Genomic DNA, 21,549 nt, shown 5'->3' with positions numbered 1-21,549 from the left:
AAGAACAAAATGTGTAAACAGTAAATTAAACATTTTCTTTAGTGCAACTTCCAAATTATGCCCGGGACGTAGATGTAGATGGCAATGTAGACTGGGTTGAAAGGTTTTTGGTCTTTAAAACATCAACTTCAGTGGGAACAGTGTTGTTGGTCTCCTTTTTTAGCTAATGCATCAAAGTCTGGAGTTAGTTTTGTTGTGGCTATTCTCAGGATAGATCTGAGGTGTTCGTCAGTTAAGCTGGATCTGTGAGGGGCTTTGTTGATGTTCATGACGCTAAATGTCTGCTCACAAACATAGGTTGACCCAAACAGCACCAGTATCTTCTGTGCCATCCTCCGGATGTTTGGAAAAGTGGCTTCATTAAGTGAAGCATAAAAGTCTCTTAGTTTAAGAGAGCTGAATTTCTCCTTTAGGACAAAGTCAGACTGAAGATCGATGAGTTCCAGTTGCACCTCTTCTGGTGCTGTTTCAGGGTTTTGTGACAAAGGACAGGCCACCAGTTGAAGTGACTAAAAGCTGAAAGTCTTTGTTGTTTTATTAACAAGTCATTGTGATGTACAGAATGTGCGAACAGGAAAAAATTGTGTTTGAGTAGAGCTCTTAATCTTACCTCAGAAAGGCTCTGATACTGTGCTCTCCAGGGGCGTGTCTCCCTACATCACCACGATAACGTGTCTACGCTTTCCCAGGGTGATGTCGGGAGACACATCAGCGGCCATTACAAGGAGCCTCTGGAAGATTGAGAGGTTGTTCCTTCTACTGAATGGGCGGATATAAATCCGCCCACTCAGAAGAAAGAGCTGCAGCCGTGTTTCCCGACGTTGCCATGTTAACACTGCTGCTGGTGAAGGAGCGGAGGGGAGAGCAAGAGAACCCTCCTCTCTTTCGGCTCCGTGGGCTGGATAGAGCAGCCGAATGGGCCGGATCCGGCCCACGGGCCGTAGTTTGCCCACGGCTGGGATAGAGGCTTGGTGCATGGGTGGGGGTCGGCTGGTTTGCCCTGAAGGGTGTTCCAGATCAGGGTGGGTGTTCCCTTGGGGCGTGGGGTGGCCTGGGAAAGGGACCTGTGGTGGTTTGCTGGCTGGCCACACCCCCCGGCGACCCAAGCAGAGGCCCTGGTATCTGGGATTAATTTATCTTCTATAATTGAAACTTTGTAGCCTTGAGTGGAGGCCAGGGCAGGCCAGGAAGCTTGGCTTCCTCCATCACTGGGGAAACCCAAGCCTCCTGCTTGCTCCATGGCCACAGCCATTTTTGTTGGGATTTATTTATCTTCTATAATTGAAACTTTGTAGCCTTGAGCAGAGGCCAGGGCTGGCCAGGGCAGGCAGGAAGCTTGGCTTCTTCCATCGCCGGGGAAACCCAAGCCTCCTGCTCGCTCCGTGGCCGCAGCCATCTTGGTTGGGTTAATTTGCATACTCGTTCCTGATTGGTTGGTGGGTGTGACTTGTGGGCGTAGCGGAGGTACAGTCAATTTGCACGTTTCTCTTTTATTAGTGTAGATTACTTCTAACTTCATTGATGGATTTATTTTTAAGGTTTCGTGTGTGTGTGTGTGTGTGTGTGTGTGTGTGTGGGCGCACGCGCGCGTGTGGTATTATGCATCTAAGGTTCTGAATGCTTCTTCTCTATCCCAATTCTTTACACTTACATCTTTAATCTATTTTGAATTCATTCTGGTAAGAGAAGCTTCTTACTTTTTCCCAATGATTAACCACTTGCCCCAATACCATGTATTGAAACTACATCAAATTCCACCTATCTTCCACTTCCTTTCACCCATAGCTCACATCTGTCATTAAGGCCACAATTATGTTTCACGTGAATTATTTCTGCAAGCTCCCAACTGGCCTTCCTCCATTCAGTATTCCTCCTACCTTACCACCATGGCTGCATTCCAAGTAACATTCTGTATGTTCCACACAGAGTGATTATGTCAATGGCTTATTTAAATGATTTCAATGGGAGATTCACCATGGCTGCAGAGTAGGTGGAATCTTCCACCACTTGATCCCAACACCAGACAGATTTGTGGCTGAACTGCAGAGCAATTGGCGTGAAAAACTAATTGAAGTGAAGTAGATCTGAAATATCGTGAACAGAGAGCACAGAGAAAAGACAGGAGGAGACATGGAGAGGGTGAGCCAACTTGTGCAGTTGTGCAGCTAGGAAGCACCTGGGAGTGGGAAACAGTAGAGATTTGGCCTACCTTGGAAGCTCAAACTGCAACATCCCAGGCAAAGAGTGACCTCTGTTGCAGCACCAGAGACAATTGCTCTGATCTGGGCCTGGGGTGGGGGGAGGGCGGGGGCATGCAAAGTTCCACACTGCAGAGCTAGGCTGAAGAGGGAGCTCACTGGTAAACTTAGGAGTGACTCTGAGTGGGACTCCATCCCCCAGTAGAACAGGAGGCAGAGACACTAATGGGGGCTGTGCTGTGTGCTGAGGGGAAAAAAAGAGCTCAGACTTCCATACTTCACTTCTATCTCAAGTGCACTAATGGCATCCTGCTCACAATGTGCAAATCTGCTGGTCTGCCAACTCTGCAGTGATCCCAGCCAAGGGAAAATGGCATGGACTGGAAATCTTAGCCCATATGCTCACTCAGTCTGATAGCATAGGGGACAAGGACACCAGGACAGTTGCAGCCTGGGCAGAAGTCATGCTTACAGGTGGCTAGCTGAGCAGAAGTATTGAGGGGCCAAGAGGGGCTGATTTTTGTATCTGTTTTTTATATTTTATTTTATTTTATCCCCTCCTACTCTGAGAGGCAGGGGAGTGTCAGGGAGCCAGGTGGATCTGAGCTGTTGCAACATTATCTCCCAGATGGGTTTCTGTTCTGGAAATAGGGGTGGAAGGTGGGACCTTCAGCAGCATTGCAGGAAGCAGATCTGAGCTTCCCAGCCAGCGGAGCCCTAGGATAAAGAGGAAGTGCTCACCCCCACTCCTACAGATTATAAGCACTTCCCCAATAGGAGTCTGCTTAAACTATCCCAGCCAAGCCTCAGATACCCCCATAGAATGAAGATTCATGGGAGAAGGGAAAGCAACTCAGAGCAAGGACATTCAAGGGGAAAGTCCCGATGGAAACCCAGTCTCTGGACTTCAGAGGACCCACATACCAGACTGTTCGGGGCTCTGACCTGCCACGTATCAGACTGGTGGCCAAAAGGCAGGAAGGCGAACAACTATAAGCAAACAACCTGGACAATGTGTATGATATGGACAAATAACTAGAAAAATACAATCTCCTACACCTGAATCAGAAAACCTGAATAGGCCAATAACAACTGAGGAAATAGAAGCAGTAATTTAAAAACTCCCAGCAAACAAAAGCCTGGTCTGGATGGCTTCATAGGGGAGTTTTACAAAACATTCAAAGAACTAACACCTATACTCCTCAAGCTATTCCAAAAAATCCAAGAGGAAGGATTTTTAATCCAAGCTCTTTTTATGAGGACAGCCTCATCCTAATTCCAAAACCAGATAAAGACACCACAAAGAAAGAGAATTACAGGCCAATATCCCTGATGAATATAGATGCTAAAATTCTCAATAAAATATGAGAAAATCAGATCCAGCAATATATTAAAAAGATCATACACCATAATCATGTGGGATTTATTCCAGGGATGCAAGGCTGGTACAATATTCCCAAATCAATAAATGGTGATACATAAACAAATTGAAAAGACATAAATTACATGATCATACCAATAGATGCAGAAAAAGCATTGGACAAAATCTAACACCCATTTTTTATAAAATCTCTCAGCAAAGTGGAAATAGAGGGATCATACCTCAACATAATAAAGGCCATGTACGACAAACCTACAGTGAACATCATACTCAATGGGAAAAAACTAAAATCATTTCCCCTGAAAACAGGAACAAGACAGGTATGTCTGCTTTCACCACTCATATTCAACATAGTACTGGAAGTGCTAGCCACCATGATCAGACAAGAAAAAATAATAAAAGGCATCCAAATTGGAAAAGAGGAAGCAAAACTTTCATTATTTGCAGATGGCATGATATTGTACATAGAAAATCTTAAATACTCCACCAAAAAAACTACTAGATTTAATACATGAATTTGGCAATGTAGCAGGATACAAAAACAAACAAACAAACAAACAAACAAACAAACAAAAAGGAAGGGATAGTGACTGACATTGATTGCACCAGAGAACTGACCTGGAGGCCTATGACTGACACACCAATGGGTCGGTCAACTACTGAGCAAAACCCAGCAAGCCTCACAAATAGCAGATCCAAAGGGTGAATGCACAGTAGGCAGCAAAAGCTGCAGAGCCAAACTCCACTTTTTGTTCTGTTTTTCTTTTTAATTTTATATTATTACTTTGAATATAATCTAATTTTTTTTAGATTCCATTTTGTTTCTGCTTCTTTTTTTCTCTCATATCCCCTATTTCTCTCTTTCTTTTTCTCCATTTAGTTTTTCTTTTCCTTTGCTTTTTTAAATTTTTATTTCCTTTTCTTTTTTTCCTTCCTAGTCCACATTATTCAGTATTATTGCCTTTTGAAATTATTATTATTTCACATATACATATTTTTCTCTTCTAGACTTATTATTTTTTCTTTCTTTCCTCCACCTTCTTTACGTTCACATTCTCCTTTCATTTCCTTCTTTCTGCTCTAATTCTTTTGGTCTATTGTATTATAGTATTCCTTTTTATATACCTTTCCTCCTCTTCTCTTTTCTTATGTTTTCTTGTTGTTGGTGTTTTGGTTCTTGTGATTAGTTCTTATTGTGTGTGTGTGTGTTGTTTTCAGTTTTGTCCTCTTTTGTCTTGTCTTGTTTTGTCAGAACCTGTATAACAGCTGAGACAAGGTGGTTGGGGTTGAGCCTCATAGGCACACAACCTGAGAGAGAATCAAGTGCACCCACAGAAGGGACAACAGAAATCAGGATCAAATTATAATAGGAGGGCCCCCATAATCCACAAAAGGGACATTACCAGAGCACCCAGCCATCTCAGAATACCAAGAGGACTACACTATGGTGTCCCACTACGGAAGGCCAGCCCACCAGAACTGGGAGACATAGCAATAAATAGAAACAAGCATTAAGAGGGAGCCAAAATAGGGAGACAAAGAAGGCTCAAATGAAAGAAAAAGAGAATCCTCCAGAAGAAGAGCTAAATACAGATAAGCAATTTATCAAATATAAAGTTCAGAGTAATGATTATAAGGATGCTCAACAGCATGAAAAATAACACAGAAATTATGAAAAAAAAAGTCAAAAATGAAGAACAACATAGCAGAAATAAAGAATACACTGGAAGAAATAAAAAGCAAATTAGAAAAAGCCTGGGATCAAATCAGCAAATTACAAGACAGGGTAGGAAAAAAATCAGTCAATCAGAGAACCAAAAAGAAAAAAACATTATTAAGAAGCAGAAGAAAAATTTAAGGAAACAGGGACTACAAGAAACATAACAACATTCACATCATAGAAGTGCCAAAAGGAGAAGAAAGTAAGTAAGGAATAGAGAACCTGTTTGAAGAAATAATGACAAAAAATTTCCATATCCTGGTGAAGGGAAAGTCACACAAGTTCAGGAAGCACAGAGTCCCAAGCAAGAAGAATGCAATAAGGCTCATACCAAAATATATCATAATTTAAATGCCGAAAATTAAAGATAGAGAAACTTAAAGGCAACAAGAGAAAAGCAACTAGTTACCTACAAAGGAGCTCACATAAGGCTGTCAGCTGATTTCTTAACAGAAACACTATAGACCAGAAGAGACTGCCATGAAGTTTTCAAGGTAATGAAAAGCAAGGATCTGAAACCAAGACTACTCTATCCAGCCAGGCTATAATTCAAAATAAATAGTGAAATAAAGAGCTTCCCAGACAAAAAAGGCTAGAGGAGTTTATTGCCACTAAAGCAGCATTGCAAGAAATGTTAAAGGGACTGCTTTATGAAGAAAAATTTGAGAGAGAGAGGAACATAGGTATAATGGAAAAAATGGCCATACATCAGTACCTATCAATAATAACTTTAAATGTAAATGGACTAAATGTTCCAATAAAAAAACATAGCATAGTGGAATGGAAAAGAAAACATGACTCATATATAACTGCTGTCTACAAGAGACCCACCATGGAACAAAAGACTCACAATAGGTGACAGTGAAGAGATGGAAAAATAATTCCATGCAAATGGAAATAAAAATAGCTGAGGTAGCAATACTCATATCTGACAAAGTAGACTTCAAAACAAAGATGATAACAAGAGACAATAAAGGTCACTACATAATATTAAAGGGATTGATCCAACAAGAAAATATAACCCATGCAAACATATATGCACCCAACATAGGAGAACCTAAATATATAAAACACTCTTAGAAGACTTTAAGGGAGAGATCCATAGCAATACAGTCATAGTAGGGGACTCTACCACCCTACTGATAGCACTGGATAGATCTTCCAGACAGACAAAAAATCAACAAGGAATCAGTGACCTTAAATTACACACTAGATCAGATGGATTTAATTGATATTTACAGAACATTTCATTCCAAAGCAGCAGAATAGATATTCTACTCAAGTGAACATTGATCATTCTTAAAGACAGACCACATGTAAGGACACAAAATAAGTCTTAACAAATTAAATAAAGTTGAAGTCATATCAAGTATCATCTCGGATCTCAATGGCAATACTACAAATCAACTACAATAAAAAAAAAAATTCCAACACATGGAAGCATGTTATTGTAAAATGGATAGGTTACCAATGACGTCAAGGAACAAATAAAAAATTTCCTGGAAACACATATTGAAAATGAACATAGAAGAACCCAAAATCCATAGAACACAGCAAAAGCAATCCTACAAGGGAAATTCATAGCATTGCAGGCCTATCCCAAATAACAAGATAAGTCTCAAATAAACAGGCTAAACCTAAATTAAAAGAATAATAGAGAACAAGAAAAGCCCAGAGAAAGTAGAAGGAAGGGAACAATAAACATCGGAACAGAAATAAATTACACAGAAATTAAAAAAACAATACAAAACATCAATGAAACCAAGAGCTGGTTATTGGAAAAGATAAGCAAGATTGATGAACCTTTTCCCAACTTATCAAGAAACAAAGAGAGAAGACCCAAATAAATAAAATCAGAAATTAAAGAAGTGAAGTAACAACTGACATCACAGAAATATAAGGGATTATAAGAAAATACTTTGAACATCTAAATGTGAACAAACTGAACAACCTGGACAAAATGGACAAATTCCTAGAAAATAAACCATCTTCCAAAGCAGTCAGGCAGAATCAGAAAACCTGATAGGTCAATTACAACTAATGAAATTGAAGCAGTAATAAAAAACTTCCCAGGAAACAAAAATGCCCTGGACTGATGGTTTCACAGGTAAATTTTATCAAACATTCAAAGAAGAATTAACACCAATCCTCCTCAAATTATTCTAAAAATTCAAGAGGAGATAAGAACTGAAAACTCTTTTTATGAGACCAGCATTATCTTAATTCCAAAACCATATAAAGACACAACAACGAAGAACATTACAAGCAAATATCCCTGATGAACATAAATGCTAATATCCTCAACAAAATATTAGCAAACTGGATCCAGCAACACATTAAAAAGATCATACACCCTGACCAAGTAGGATTTATTCTGGGGAAGCAAGGATGGTTCCATATTTGCAATCAAGAAACATGATACATCATATAAACAAAATGAAGGACAAAAATCACACAATCTTGCCCGGCTGATACAGCTCAGTGGTTGAGCGTCCACCCATGCACCCAAGAGGTCGCCGGTTCGATTCCTGGTCAGGGCACATACCCGGGTTGTGGGCTTGATCCCCAGTGGGGGACGTGCAAGAGGCAGAAGATCAATGTTTCTCTCTCATTGATGTTTCTATCCCTCTCTCCCACTCCTCTCCCCTCTCTCTGAAAATCAATAAAAATATATTTTAAAAAAATCACATGATCATATCAATAGACAGAAAAAGCATTCAACAAAATCCAGCACTCATTTATGATAAAAACTCTCAGCAAAGTGGGAATAGAGGGATCATACCTCAACATAATAAAGGCCTTATATGACAAACCTACAGCCAACATCATATTCAGTGGGATAAAACTAAAAGCATTTCCTTTAATATCAGGAATAAGACAGGGATGTCTGCTTTCACCACTCTTATTCAACATAGTACTGGATGTCCTAGCCACAGTGATCAGACCAGAAAAAAAAAAAAGGCATCCAAATTGGAAAGGAGGAAGTAAAACTGTCATTATTCACAAACAACATGATATTGTACATAGAAAACCCTAAAGACTCAACTAAAGACTACTAGATTTAATAAATAAATTCGTCAAAGTAGCAGGATACAAAATTAACATTCAGAAATTGATGGCATTTTTTTTTAGCATTCTCACTAGAATTTATTTATTTATTTATTTATTATTTATTTATTTATTTATTTTTTGTTTTGTTTTCTTTATTTTTATTGTTTGAAGTATTACAAATAGTAGGACATATGTCTCCTTTTTTTTTTTTTCCCCATTGACCTCCCCCCCGGCCTCCCCTACCCCAGTACATGCCTTTACCTGCCCACCCCCCCGGCAGTGTCTTGTATCCATTGGTTATGCTTATATGCATGCATACAAGTCCTTCGGTTGATCTCTTACAGCCCCCCCACAACCTCCCCTGCCTTCTCACTGTACTTTGATAGTTTGTTCAATGCTTCTTTGCCTCTGTAATTGATGGCATTTTTATACAACAATAATGAACCCTTAGAAAGAGAAACTAAAAATGATCCCATTTACCATTTCAACAAAATAATTAAGACACCTAGGAATAAACTTAACCAAGGAGGTAAAAATATCTGTACTCAGAAACTGTAGGACTTTGAAAAAGGAAATAGAGGAAGATACAAACAAATGGAAGCATATACCATATTCATAGATTGGAAGAATTAATATCTTTAAAATGTTCAAACTACCCAAAGCAATCTGTAGATTGAAGGCAATCCCTGTTGAAATACCAACAACATATTTCATAGATCTAGAACAAATACTCCAAATATTTATATGGAACCTAAAATGACCCTGAATAGCCACAACAATCTTGAGAAAGAACAAAGTTGGAGAGATCAGAATACCGGATATCAGGTTATACTACAAAGCCAATGTAATGAAAACAGCCTGATACTGGCATAGTTGGTGGGTGGGTGTCTCAGGGAATCACCAGGGTGGGGCAAACAGTGTGAGCCAGGTTGACTGAGAGTCAGATATGGCAGCACCTGCCTGCTGGCTCTGTGGCAGGGAGGTCCCAGATAAAGAACAATGACCTCTACCAGTACTTTTGTCTGGGAGAAAGCTGCCCCCCAGCTCTTGCTCAGATGCCAGACAATTTAGTTCCTCTCCATATGTTGCTGGGTCTTTCAAGCTGCTGCTCACAGTGAGTACCTCCTAGTAAGTCTGTGTGTGGACCCTTTAAGAGGAACTGCCTGGGTCTCCATTAGCCTCCATGTCACCCAGCCACAATCCCTGTTGGTTTTTACAGCCCAAAGTTACCGGGACTTCTCTTTCCAGCACTGGAACCCTAGGCTGAGGGGTCTGGAGTGGGGCTGGGACCACTTGCTCCTCACAGGAGGCCTCTGTAGCCCAGATATCCTGCCCGATTAAAAAACGCTACACATGGGTGTCAGACTAGCCCATTCCATGCCTCTGCTCCTCCTACCAGTCTCAATGTGGCTTCTTTAATTCTCTAGTTGTAGGACTTCCATTCAATCTGATTTCAGATGGTTCTGAATGATGATTGTTCTGTATTTTAGTTGTAATTTTGATGGAGGAGATGAATATAGCATTAGGTACACCATCATCTTGACACTCCTCTACCTTTCTTTTTTTGAATATCAATTTAAAACACATATAGCACAATTCCAATGTAGATTTTTCAAGGAAGGTAGAAACTGGTTTTTGTATTAAGGAAAATATTTTCATTCAACAGTCTATATATGCTTATCATAAATCATCATAACTAATCATTTATATTACATACTAGAGGCCCAGTGCATGAAAATTCATGCACTGGAGGGGGGTCACTCAGCTTGGCCTGCCCCCTCTCACAGTCCAGGAGCCCTCAGGGGCAGGAGGCGACCCAGAGATCAGGGGAAGGCGACGCCCCATCACACCTCTGCTGCTGCCACTGCTGGCAATACAAGCCTCAGCCAGCCCCGGTTACTTGAGCCTTGGGTGGCCCTGGGCAGCTGGGCAGCCACCATCCAAGGCTTGCCTGCACCTCGGGCTGGCCCTGGGTGGCTGGGCACCCTACATCTAAGGCTTGCCTGTGCCTCAGGCTGGCCCTGGGCAGCTGGAGGGCTGAAGAGACTGGGGGACTCTGGAGGCAGGCACATGGAGCTGCCCCAGCGGGGCTGAAGGGACTGGGTGCCACCATCTTTGAGGGCGTGGCATTCAATTAGCATATCCCCTCCTTATTGGCTGTGGGTGCCACCATTTTTGAGTGTGTGACAATCAATTAGCATATCCCCTCCTTATTGGCTGTGGGTGCCGTCATCTTTGCAATGGCATGAGGGTCAATTAGCATATTCCCTCTTTATTAGATAGGATATTATGCAACCCATATATAATTTTGACTCATGAACAATATTTTATATACAATTGCAGTAGAGTCAAATCTACCGTGTTTCCCCAAAAATAAGACAGTGTCTTATATTAATTTTTGCCCCCAAAGACATGCTAGGTCTTATTTTCAGGGGATGTCTTATTTTTCCATGAAGAAGAATACGGTACACATATATTGTTAAATGAAAATAAAGGAAATTTATTACCTGTATATGGTACGGTAGTACGGTAGTTGTCAACACAAACCAGACAAACTGTGAACCCTACAGTATCAAGAATTTACTCATTTATTCAATGACAATCATGCCATCATCTTCTGGAACATCATCATAAGAATCCAATTCCTGAATTTCCTGGTGAATTTCTTGTGACTCCATTTCTTTCAGAATCAGTGGACCAAATCTCTCATGTTTAGCAATAGCACTGTCTTTAAATGAGTACTTCTTGTCAAGGTAGCCTGCTCGCAGTGCATGTGCAATGCAACTGTCAGTGATTTTCTCCCATGAATTCTTCACCCAAGTCACAACTTCTTGCGGTTTAGGTTTCACAAAGTTTCCACGCTGATTCCTCTCCATTCTATTTTCAATGTAGTCATTAATTTCCATGCGCAAATTGTCTTTGAATGGCTTGTTTATTGCAATATCAAGAGTCTGGAGATAGGCCGTCATTCCTGCGGGAATCATTATCTGATCTATTTTTCTTTCGTGAAGAAATGTCTTCATGTCTTTAGCGCAGTGAGTGCTGGCTGCATCCCAGACTAGCAGACCTCTTTGGCTCCCTTGCATAACAAGCGGCAGCATTAAATTGACCCACTTCCTTATAACTGCTTGTGTGGCCCAGGCTTTTTCAGTTTCAAGAATAAAAACACCCAAAACACGTTCAATCTTTTCCTTCTTGCCCTTAGAAATGATTAAAGGTGGGATTTTAGTGCCATCCAGACGAATTGCCAAAATACAGGAAACACGTGCACTTTTGTAAGCAGTGGAGGGAATGTACGCTAAGGTGGCACCCCGCTGTTCAATTGTTGTTTGAGATGACTGGCCCATAAACACTGCAGTTTCATCCATAGCAATCATGTTGGAAAGATTGTATTTAGAGAAGTCAGCATCATCAATAAAGGACTTGAATGCAAGTGCTCGCTTAATAACTTGAGTATCTTCCAACCTAAACAATGTTGTAGATCTTCTTAAAGACAGTTCACTTCGCTGAAGGAAATTATCCAGCCAGTGTTGTGATGCTTTGAAGTCTTTGGGGGCTATGTCAAACTGTGGTGCCATTGCAAGGGCAAATTCTTGAATCTGAGCCCTATTCACAACCAAAGCCTTTGCTCTCCTGTCAACAACCCATTCACAGATCAGGTCTTCCAGCTCGGAAAATAATGGTTGCCGACCTGATCCACACTTGTGCTTTTTAGCATTTCCCTTGTCCACTTGTTCAATGAGGTTACCATACTCTGCTCGCCATTTTCGGACCAATCGGATACTCAACATCTTCTCTTTGCAGAAAGCAGTAAGATTTTGGCCCCAAGAGTTTTCCACGATTCCTTTCTTGTACTCCACGTAGTAGCTTTTTCTTTTTGCGCTCATTTCTACCGTAGGGGTAAAAAAAAAGGAATTGGGGTATCAAGGTGGGGGGAGGGGGATCACTCAAAATGACACAGGGGGGATCAGAGGGGGGAATCAAAATGGCACAGGAGAATCAGAGGGGGATTACCATTTTTTTTTTAATATATTTTATTGATTTTTTACAGAGAGGAAGGAAGAGTGATAGATAGTCAGAAACATCGATGAGAGAGAAACATCGATCAGCTGCCTCTTGCACACCTCCTACTGGGGATGTGCCCGCAACCAAGTTACATGCCCTTGACCGGAATCGAACCTGGGACCTTTCAGTCCGCAGGCTGACGCTCTTCCACTGAGCCAAACCGGTTTTGGCGGGATTACCATTTTAGTAACCCCTTTTGATCCTCCTGTGTCATTTTGATTGTCCCCTCTGATCCTCCTGTGTCATTTTGATTGTCCCCTCTGATCCTTCTGTGTCATTTTGATTGCCCCCTCTGATCCTCCTGTGTCATTTTAAGTGATCCCCCTCCCCCCACCCCTGTGCCACTGAACACCTTCACCAGACATCCCCCCTACCCCTTTATCAGACATTTACCCCCTGGGGCCTGCCTGGGGACTGTCACTGGGCTTGCTGGGGCCTGGATCTGGGCTGGAGCAGGGTGTGCCACTGACTGAGAACCTTCAGTCATCATGAAGGCGGCCGCGAGCATCAGGTAGTGTCACCAGAGACAGACCAGCACTCACCACCTTTGCCGCGTCCCTTCCACTCTAATCCTCCTGTTCTTCTACACGCATCTGCGAAAGTCTCCTCCTCTCTCCCGCCCCGCACTCACTGCTCACTCCGACCTCCGCTCCGCCTCCACACAGCAGTGATGTCAGGACTCCGCGTAACGTCACTGGTTGCTAGATGCCAGTCGGGGCGGCCCTAGCGACCAGTTTACGGTAAATTAATTTTCATTCTGAGACAGAGCCTGGGGGCCTTATTTTCAAGGGATGCCTTATATTTCACTCAGAAGGAAACCTGTAAGTAGGTCTTATTTTCGGAGGATGTTTTATTTTCGGGGAAACATGGTAGTGAGTGTATAGAGCTTTTAGGATTTAGTGCATTTAGAACCATAGAATTAATAGGAAATTTTCAAAATGCCTTATGTTAACTAATTACAGTTAGAGGGAAAATAAGTGATAAGCATGGGAGAAAAATGGCAAGAAGAATTAAAATATTACCAATATTATAGTTGTATTTACACTGAAAGCTGCTCTACTTTGTAAAATAGTAGGATATATTAAAACATGAATTGGTAGAGGTACAGGATATAGGTGGACAAAGTGGGGGAGAAGGAGGAAGAAGAGGAATGTTAAACTGATCCAGGAAAAGATATAATTGTAAAATATATTGCAATATCATTAACTAGTAATATGAACATCAACCAAATCACTAATAGGTTCTGTATTTTGTACTCATAACTTTATTTAAAAGGAAAATAACCTTGAAGCCACCTTCAGAGCTTCCCAATTAAAGTATTTTATAATTTGTCACAACATTATCATTAAAAGCTCACCTCTTTTTCCTTAATGAGATTTAGGCTATTAAAATACTATGCACTTATTGAAAATAAATTTACTTGAAAATTGAAGCTCAAAGCAAAATTCATCTGAAGTGACCTTTTGGAAGATATTCATTGCATGTCCTCACCTTCACATTGGGTTTTGACAGTAGTTTCAACAGCTCCTTGATCTCACTATTTAATGGCTTGTTCTGCAGCTCTTCAGCCAGCTGCAAGAGAGATCACATTGACATAAAGAACATTTAATAAGAGCATCATGTAGTTCCATGTGTGCCCACTACAGATCTATCTTGTGGACTGTCCAGAGATTAAGGAAAAATCACCATGAAATAAAACAGTATATCAATCATTGCTTTTCTTTTTAGATTCTTGCTAGCCCAGATCCCAGCCCAGGCCTCTGGCTAAGCGCAGCCCAAGGAATCACATCAGCCAGATCACCTTCTGATTTATTGCAATGAGGGCAAACCACAGCACTTCATCTACCAAAATGGCCTTTTGCATGCAGACAAAGGACTACTTGTAAAAAGTACTGGATTAAACTTTGACACTATTAAAAAAAAAAAGAAAATAGAAAGAAGCCGGGGGCAGGGGGGACGTGGGGGGAAGCTCTGAATGAGGTGGTGAAACCCACAGGGTTTCCAAAAACCCATAGTAGCTTGCTGTTTAGATCTGGGTAAAAAGAACTAGAATGCCTCTAATAAGGCAAAGGTCCAAAACTTTTATTATGTTTACCTACACAGACTATGGAGTCTGTTAAATATAAACCAGGTTAATCATAAAATGACTTATATAATAGGTTGACAACTACTCCAGTGCCAAAAACACTGACTATACTCTATTACAATGATCAACAATTCGCATTTGCTGGTTCTAGTTAAAGCAAGGACTAGAGCTTTGAACCTGCCTCATATTCTTAACTAAGATCTTCCTATCAACATTTCTATTCAATATTACGCTATAGGAAGGATCATATAATTTTCATAAGAAGAAAAGCAAGATTCAAATAGAAAAAAGATTAAAATTATGAAATATGCAATACAAAGTTAAAACTATGTACATATATTTTAATTTTAAAACCTTTCTTAAAACATTGCATAAAATTTGTCCTGTTTTTATCTCTGGAAAAGGACTTTTCTCTAAAAGAAGGATGAAATATAAATTACACACACAAAATAAAATCCAATAAAGTTGATATATTTATTTATTACATTTCAAAAAGTGGTTTTTACTTTTTAAGGTAACATTTTTACAGAATTAGCTTACAAAAAGTTGCAAAGGGCTCTTTGCACTCTTTGTTCACTTAATATATAACAATATTTTTTAACATTTCAATACATTGCTCTGATGAATTACTATTATACCATATTTATATATTAGTCTCTAATTTTTTATAAGCAAATTATCATAATATGATTGGGCCTCAATTACATTGATTTACAAACAAATATTTCTCCAAACCTTCAACAGTAAATTTTTTTTAAATTTTACTTTCTCAAGTGGCAACTGCAGCTTTCTGTAGAACTCTATCTACACTTTTATTCATCTTCCCTTTAAACGTTTTGGTTCTATAATGCAGAGGCAAACTTCCTTATAAAACATGTATACTGAAATATCCTTGTAATTTGTAATTTCTGTAGATTCAAAATGGAAGGAAAAATGTTTGGGAACTAAACAAATAAACCACAACTTAGAGATTTATTACATGCTTTATTTTATAAATTAGAAATATGAAATACGTAAAAGAAAATCAACATCTGAAGATGGCCATTTTTTTAATTATAGTTATGGCCCTGATATTTTACTAAACTGAATTATAATTGGTTTTAACATAACAAAGTAAAAACTTAAAAAGCAAAAAATTAGCTGCAGGAGATCACCAAAACCAGCCTTCACAGTAAACATATTTCTCATCTAGCTTAGTGTCCCTTACAGTTTACCCAGGTGTGCTCTCAATTCATCCAAGTCCGAAAGTTAACAGTAAGAAACAGCAAGTTAGTTCCTTACCCCAGATTGAAAATAAAATTATAGCTACAGGAAATTAACTACTCCATCAATGCCAGCTGCTTCTAAAATTTATCTTTTGGTTATGAAGGTAATTTGGAAAGGTCTAATACCCATAAATCATTACTATACTTTATAATCCATTTTAAAAACAATCCTGTCTTTTTATGTATTTCTTATGCCTCATTCCTAAACTAGTATCTGTCATTTTTTAGTACTGTCAGCAAAAGAGCTCTCATTTGTCTTTATTTCTCCAAAGCATTCCTCTTGTCTGTTACTTTCTGTATACACTAATAGCTGACAGCTTCTCTCTCCCTCAGAGAATTACAGCCTAAAATTTATATTACGTAGTTACCAAGGCAGAACAAGAGGGTATCTACATGCAACATTTTTAAAACAGGAGAGTGAAAATAAGCATAATATCAGCATAAGCTCTGTGATGACAGGACGATTGGAAACATGTGCAACTTCTCTGGTTTTCACTCATAGTATCGTGTGCATCTGTCTGCACTAGGATAAGTTCTGCTGCGGCCAGGCTGGTGGCAGACCTGTCCCAGTGATCTCAGAAGGGCACACTTACATCATCCGCCAAGGCTGCTGCACTGTGGAGGATGGGCACAGGATTCTGCCTCTCATAGTAGTGTAGTTTTTCATAAATCTGGAAGAAAAGCAAATGAATATAAGTTCAACTGCTAGCAAACATCTGAGATATTTAACTATTTTTATCATTGCAAATAGAAATTGATCATTGAACATTCTAAACAAAAAAATTAATGGTTCTATAGATGACAAATATGTGTACATAATTCATCTATTACTATGGTCCAGGGTTTATAACATGAAGTCAAACAGAAAATAAAATCGTCATCAAATAGAACCCAAACAGAAACTACACCTTTGTGGGGTTTTTTGTTTTTTTGTTTGTTTGTTTGCCCCCAACAAACATTAGCTAACTAAACCTTTAATTTCTTAAACATATTGCTTCTATACTTCAAGCATTGGTTGTAGTTTATATTCCTGTTAAAAACATAAATTGTGATTAAAGGAAAGTGGTAATCTGGCAGCTACATCCTGACGGCTGGTATGCACTAAGCATCAGGGGTATGGCAGCGGGCGCTGATGGACCTGTGTAGCACTCCAGGACACACTGTTCCTTTTACTTATTGTTTTGTTTTTTTTCCCCAAATTGCCAACTTCACCCTCAAAATTCAAATTTCTAAGAAACAATGGGATTTCTCACAATTAGAGACATTTCTTATAACTACTTAGCTTAAATAATTTTCCATAATGGAAAACAAGTAAAATTATATTAATAAGTAAAAAATAATTTGGAACCTAACTTTCCATCATCATTACTCAAGAAACACAAAGGGAAACATATTGTAAAGCATTATAAGATGAATTCCTTTAAAATTTTAGTACTATAGTTTAGAAATGAAAGATGCTTTGACAAACACAAAACAATTGGCACTTGTTTAATCTATTTCAGCTCTTACAGAGGTGCACTTAAAATTTTATACTTGTAAACTTAGTTTAGCCTCTTATTTATGGTTGACCAAACTGCCCCCTACTATACAATATGAAAAATAGTTGAACCTCTCAATTTCCTGTTTCTAATAAGTATCAAGTGATACACTCTTTAATTATACTCAGAGCTTAACCAAACATTTTCGTAAAAAGTCTGGAAGATAGATTTTACTTTGAATACCCTGATGCTATTACTAAGAGAGGATTTTATTATCATTTTGGTAGCCCAGTACATAATGCAAAGCATCAGGGAGAGAAGTCTGACACTTATGATATTACCAGAATGATCAGGACAACATTTTTACTTAATATCTTGGAACTGTTAAACATTTATCACATTTGAGTAATAAATAAAATTTCAAGAACACAGATTTATAAAAAGTAAGATTTGATTTGAAAAACTGACAGTATAATTTAAAACCAACCATTCTAAAAGTTAAATCAATTTTCCCTAATTATCAAGAATTGGGTTACCTCAACAGTTACTATCACTGACCTTACCCTCTCATAAACTCCTCCAACTTACTGCAACTATGTGTTTAAATGTCTGCTTTCCTGCAATAATAAATATAGAGGCTTATACGTCTTAGCTACCATGTGCCTGTATTACTGTCTTAGCTACCATGTGCCTGTATTTATAAAAGTTATCAGTATTATTAGTAATACAGTCTTTAATGAGTTCAATATCTGAATACCTTAACCCTCAAGAACATGAAATATAGATAGCTCCATCATCCCATCTATATCCTATCTAATAAAAGAGTAATATGCAAATTAACCATCACTCCGCTACACCCACAAGCCACGCCCACAAGCCACGCCCATCAGCCAATCAGGAGCGAATATGCAAATAAACCCAACCAAGATGGCCACGGCCACAGAGAGCAGGAGGGAGGCTTGGGTTTCCCTGGCAATGGAGGAAGCCAAGCTTTCCGCCTGCCCTTGCAGGCCTAGGCCTCCACTCAAGGCTACAAAGTTTCAATTATAGAAGATACATAAACCCAAACAGAAATGACTACCACCACGGAGCAAGCAGAAGGCTTGGCTCCGCTCCAGGCTACAAAGTTTCAATTGTAGAAGATAAATAAACTCCAGATACCAGGGCCTCCGCTTGGGTCACCAGGGGGCATGGCCGGCCTGCAAACCACCACAGGCCCCTCGCCCAGGGCACCCCACACCCCAAGGGAACCCCCACCCTGATCCGGGACACCCTTCAGGGCAAACCAGCTGGCCCCCACCCGTGCACCAGGCCTCCATCCTATCTAATAAAAGAGTAATATGCAGATTGACCATCACTCCAACACACAAGATGGCTGCCCCCATGTGGTCAAAGATCCTGCCCCCAGGTGGACACAAGATGGCCACCACAAGGTGGCCAGCAGGGGAGGGCAGTTGGGAGGGACCAGGCCTGCAAGGGAGGGCAGTTGGGGGGCGATCAAGCCTGCAGGGGAGGGCAGTTAGGGGTGACCAAGCCGGCAGAGGAGGGAAGTTGGGGGTGACCAGGCCTGCAGGGAAAGGCAGTTGGGGGGGACCAGGCCTGCAGGGGAGGGCAGTTAGGGTGACCAGGCCTGCAGGGGAGGGCAGTTAGGGGTGACCAGGCTGGCAGGGGAGGGCAGTTAGGGGTGACCAGGCTGGCAGGGGAGGGCAGTTAGGGGTGACCAGGCCGGCAGAGGAGGAAAGTTGGGGGCACAGAGGCTGGCAGGGGAGCAGTTAGGCATCAATCAGGCTGGCAAGGGAGTGGTTAGGGGGTGATCAGGCTGGCAGGCAGAAGCAGTTAGGGGCAATCAGGAAGGCAGGCAGGTGAGCAGTTGGGAGCCAGCAGTCCTGGATTGTGAGAGGGATGTCCGACATCGGACAGTCGGACATCCCCCGAGGGGTCCCAGATTGGAGAGTGTGCAGGCTGGGCTGAGGGACATCCCCCCCCTAGTGCACGAATTTCATGCACCGGGCCTCTAGTACTGTATATAAAAAGCCAGCGATTGGAACACTGTAACTACCAGAATGACTGGTTGCTATGACACCCACTGTGGTCAGTGAACTGGCCTGATGGGGGTGTGGCCAGCTGGCCGACCTCCCTCGGCCCCTCCCCCTGGCCGGCACACCGCTGATAGGCCTCTCCCACCCCGATCGAAGTTGGGGCAGCTGGCCAACACCCCCACGGCCCTTACCCCCGGCTGTCCCCGCCCCTTATCGGTCCATCCCACCCCAATAGGGGGCAGGGCCGGCCGGCCAACCACCCATGGCCCCTCCCCATGGACGGCCCCACCCCCAATCAGCGCCCACCACCCTCATCGGCCCACGACCCCTCACCCCAGCCAGCTCCTCCCCCGATTGGCCCCCCCACACCAATCGGGGGTGGGGCTGGCTGGCCAACCTCTCACAGCCCCTCCCCTGGCCACATTCAGGGGCGAGGCCAGCCGGCCCTTCACCCACAGCCCCTCCCCCCATCTGGCCTGGCCCTGATCGGGGCGGGCCTGCCGGCTAACCTCCTGCTGTCTCCTCCTCCCGACAGGCCCAGCCCTGATCCACTGATTGGGGCAGGGCCAGCCAAACCCCACCCATGCACAAATTCATGCACTGGGCCTCTAGTTTTATAGATAAACAGGTATACAGGAAAGAAATAAGTTGCTGTGGTCCCACAAACAGTAAATGTGGAGCTGGGACTTAAACCTCAGGCCATCTGGCTCAGCGTCAGAGCTCTTTAGCACCCTGCTTGCCTGCCTCTCAGACTCACATCTCATCTACGTTTTCCACTGACCTCATTTACAGCTGAATGAATATGACCTGTTTGTAAGGGCAAGAAAAGAAGCTGGATAGATATGTGACAAATAGTCTGGCCATTCTCAATGACAATAGGATTATTGATAGTTCCTCTCCTACCCTCCCCTCTTAATATTTTTGTTTCCTGTGGTTCCTAATTTTTCTAGATTAATTTACATTAATACCATAATTATAACCTAAAATTACCTGCCCCTAATAAATACATTATTTCTCCACTTAATTTTCTGCTTCTGAGTGTCTTTTAAAAACAGTAAACCATTGCCCTAGCAGGTGGCCCAGTTGGTTGGAGTGTCGTCCTATACACCAAAAGGTTGTGGGTTTGATTCCTGGTCGGGCAACCAATCAATGCTTCTCTCTCACCTTGATGTTTCTTTCTCTCTCTCTCCCTTCTTCTCTCTAAAATCAATAAAAACATATCCTCAGGTGGTGATTAAAAACACACAACTATCAGTTTCTCTTTCTACATTGTCTTCTCTAGATTCTCATCCACAAGCCTCCCCTTACCTTTCCACATCTGGACTGTCTATATCAAGAATTTTTTAAATGTTCTAGAATTTACTAACTGGGAACCCTATGTTCTTATATATTTTACTTTAGTACATAATTTTAAAAATTAAGCTGATAGGAAAGTAAAAATTACTCTAAATAATTTTGAACTATTCACTATTTCCAAAAATATTGACAGAAATTCTGCTTTTTAATAATACCAGAGAAGAAAATTAAAAAGCCAAAATGATTTAAAATTTTAATACAATAAACAGGTAACACGTATAGCCTTCACCCCAATGTTGCTAAGAGAACTTTCTGTGATGTTGAAAACGTTCTGTATCTGCTTGTTCAATATGCATTTGGACTATTCACCTGTGGTTACTGAGCACATGAAGGAACTGTGGATTGTGTACCTGAAGCACTCAAGTTTTTACTTTATTCTAACTGATCTAAATACCCACAGGTGGCTAGTGGCTATCATACTGAATGATTATACGCTCTGTATTTTCCCTTCTTAACTCCAGAAAAAATTCACTCTGATCTAGTTTGGCAATTTTTTTGTGTGTGGTAAAATTTTGGAATCCAATAGACAAATATATAACCAAAGATGTGGCTTATCAGCAATAAGGCAAACCAGCACCTATTACTAAATATTATGTATAGCCATATCAGCAAAATCTCATTTATTTTAACTAAATATGTCCCTTTGAAGATTCAACCATGTAAAAAAAGTGTACTTCATTTTTCTCCCCTGAACAACAAGAAGAGAACAAAAATGGAAGGAGTTGTGAACAGGAAGGAGTTAGGAGTAACAAAGTCTGGAGAGAAGGGGAGACTCTGAAATTAATTTCATATGAAAAAAAATGCAATTATTCAAAAGTAAGATCCCTAAAAAGAATGACATGCTAAAATATTTAAAATGCACTATTAAGAAAAAGGAACATTTCAAAATGTATATATATTTATGCTCTAT

General features: G+C 40.8%; 1 protein-coding gene across 2 annotated transcripts in view; it reads right to left on the bottom strand.

Annotated features, from left to right (window-relative positions):
• Positions 1-21,549, bottom strand: part of MPP7 (MAGUK p55 scaffold protein 7) — a 365,049-nt gene that overhangs the window by 127,801 nt on the left and 215,699 nt on the right. For both annotated transcript variants that reach the window (XM_080671637.1, XM_080671638.1), the window contains 2 exons: positions 16,360-16,437; positions 13,907-13,987 (listed from right to left, as the gene is read on the bottom strand). In XM_080671637.1, the coding sequence (XP_080527763.1) occupies positions 13,907-13,987; positions 16,360-16,437 (159 nt within the window). The remainder of the gene's footprint in view (positions 1-13,906; positions 13,988-16,359; positions 16,438-21,549) is intronic.

The sequence above is a fragment of the Plecotus auritus genome (genome assembly GCF_963455305.1).
Source record: "Plecotus auritus genome assembly, chromosome: 1".
NCBI classification, from domain to species: Eukaryota; Metazoa; Chordata; class Mammalia; order Chiroptera; family Vespertilionidae; genus Plecotus; species Plecotus auritus.
Note: the sequence above shows the minus strand (reverse complement) of the source record. Positions and strands in the feature narration are given on the sequence as shown.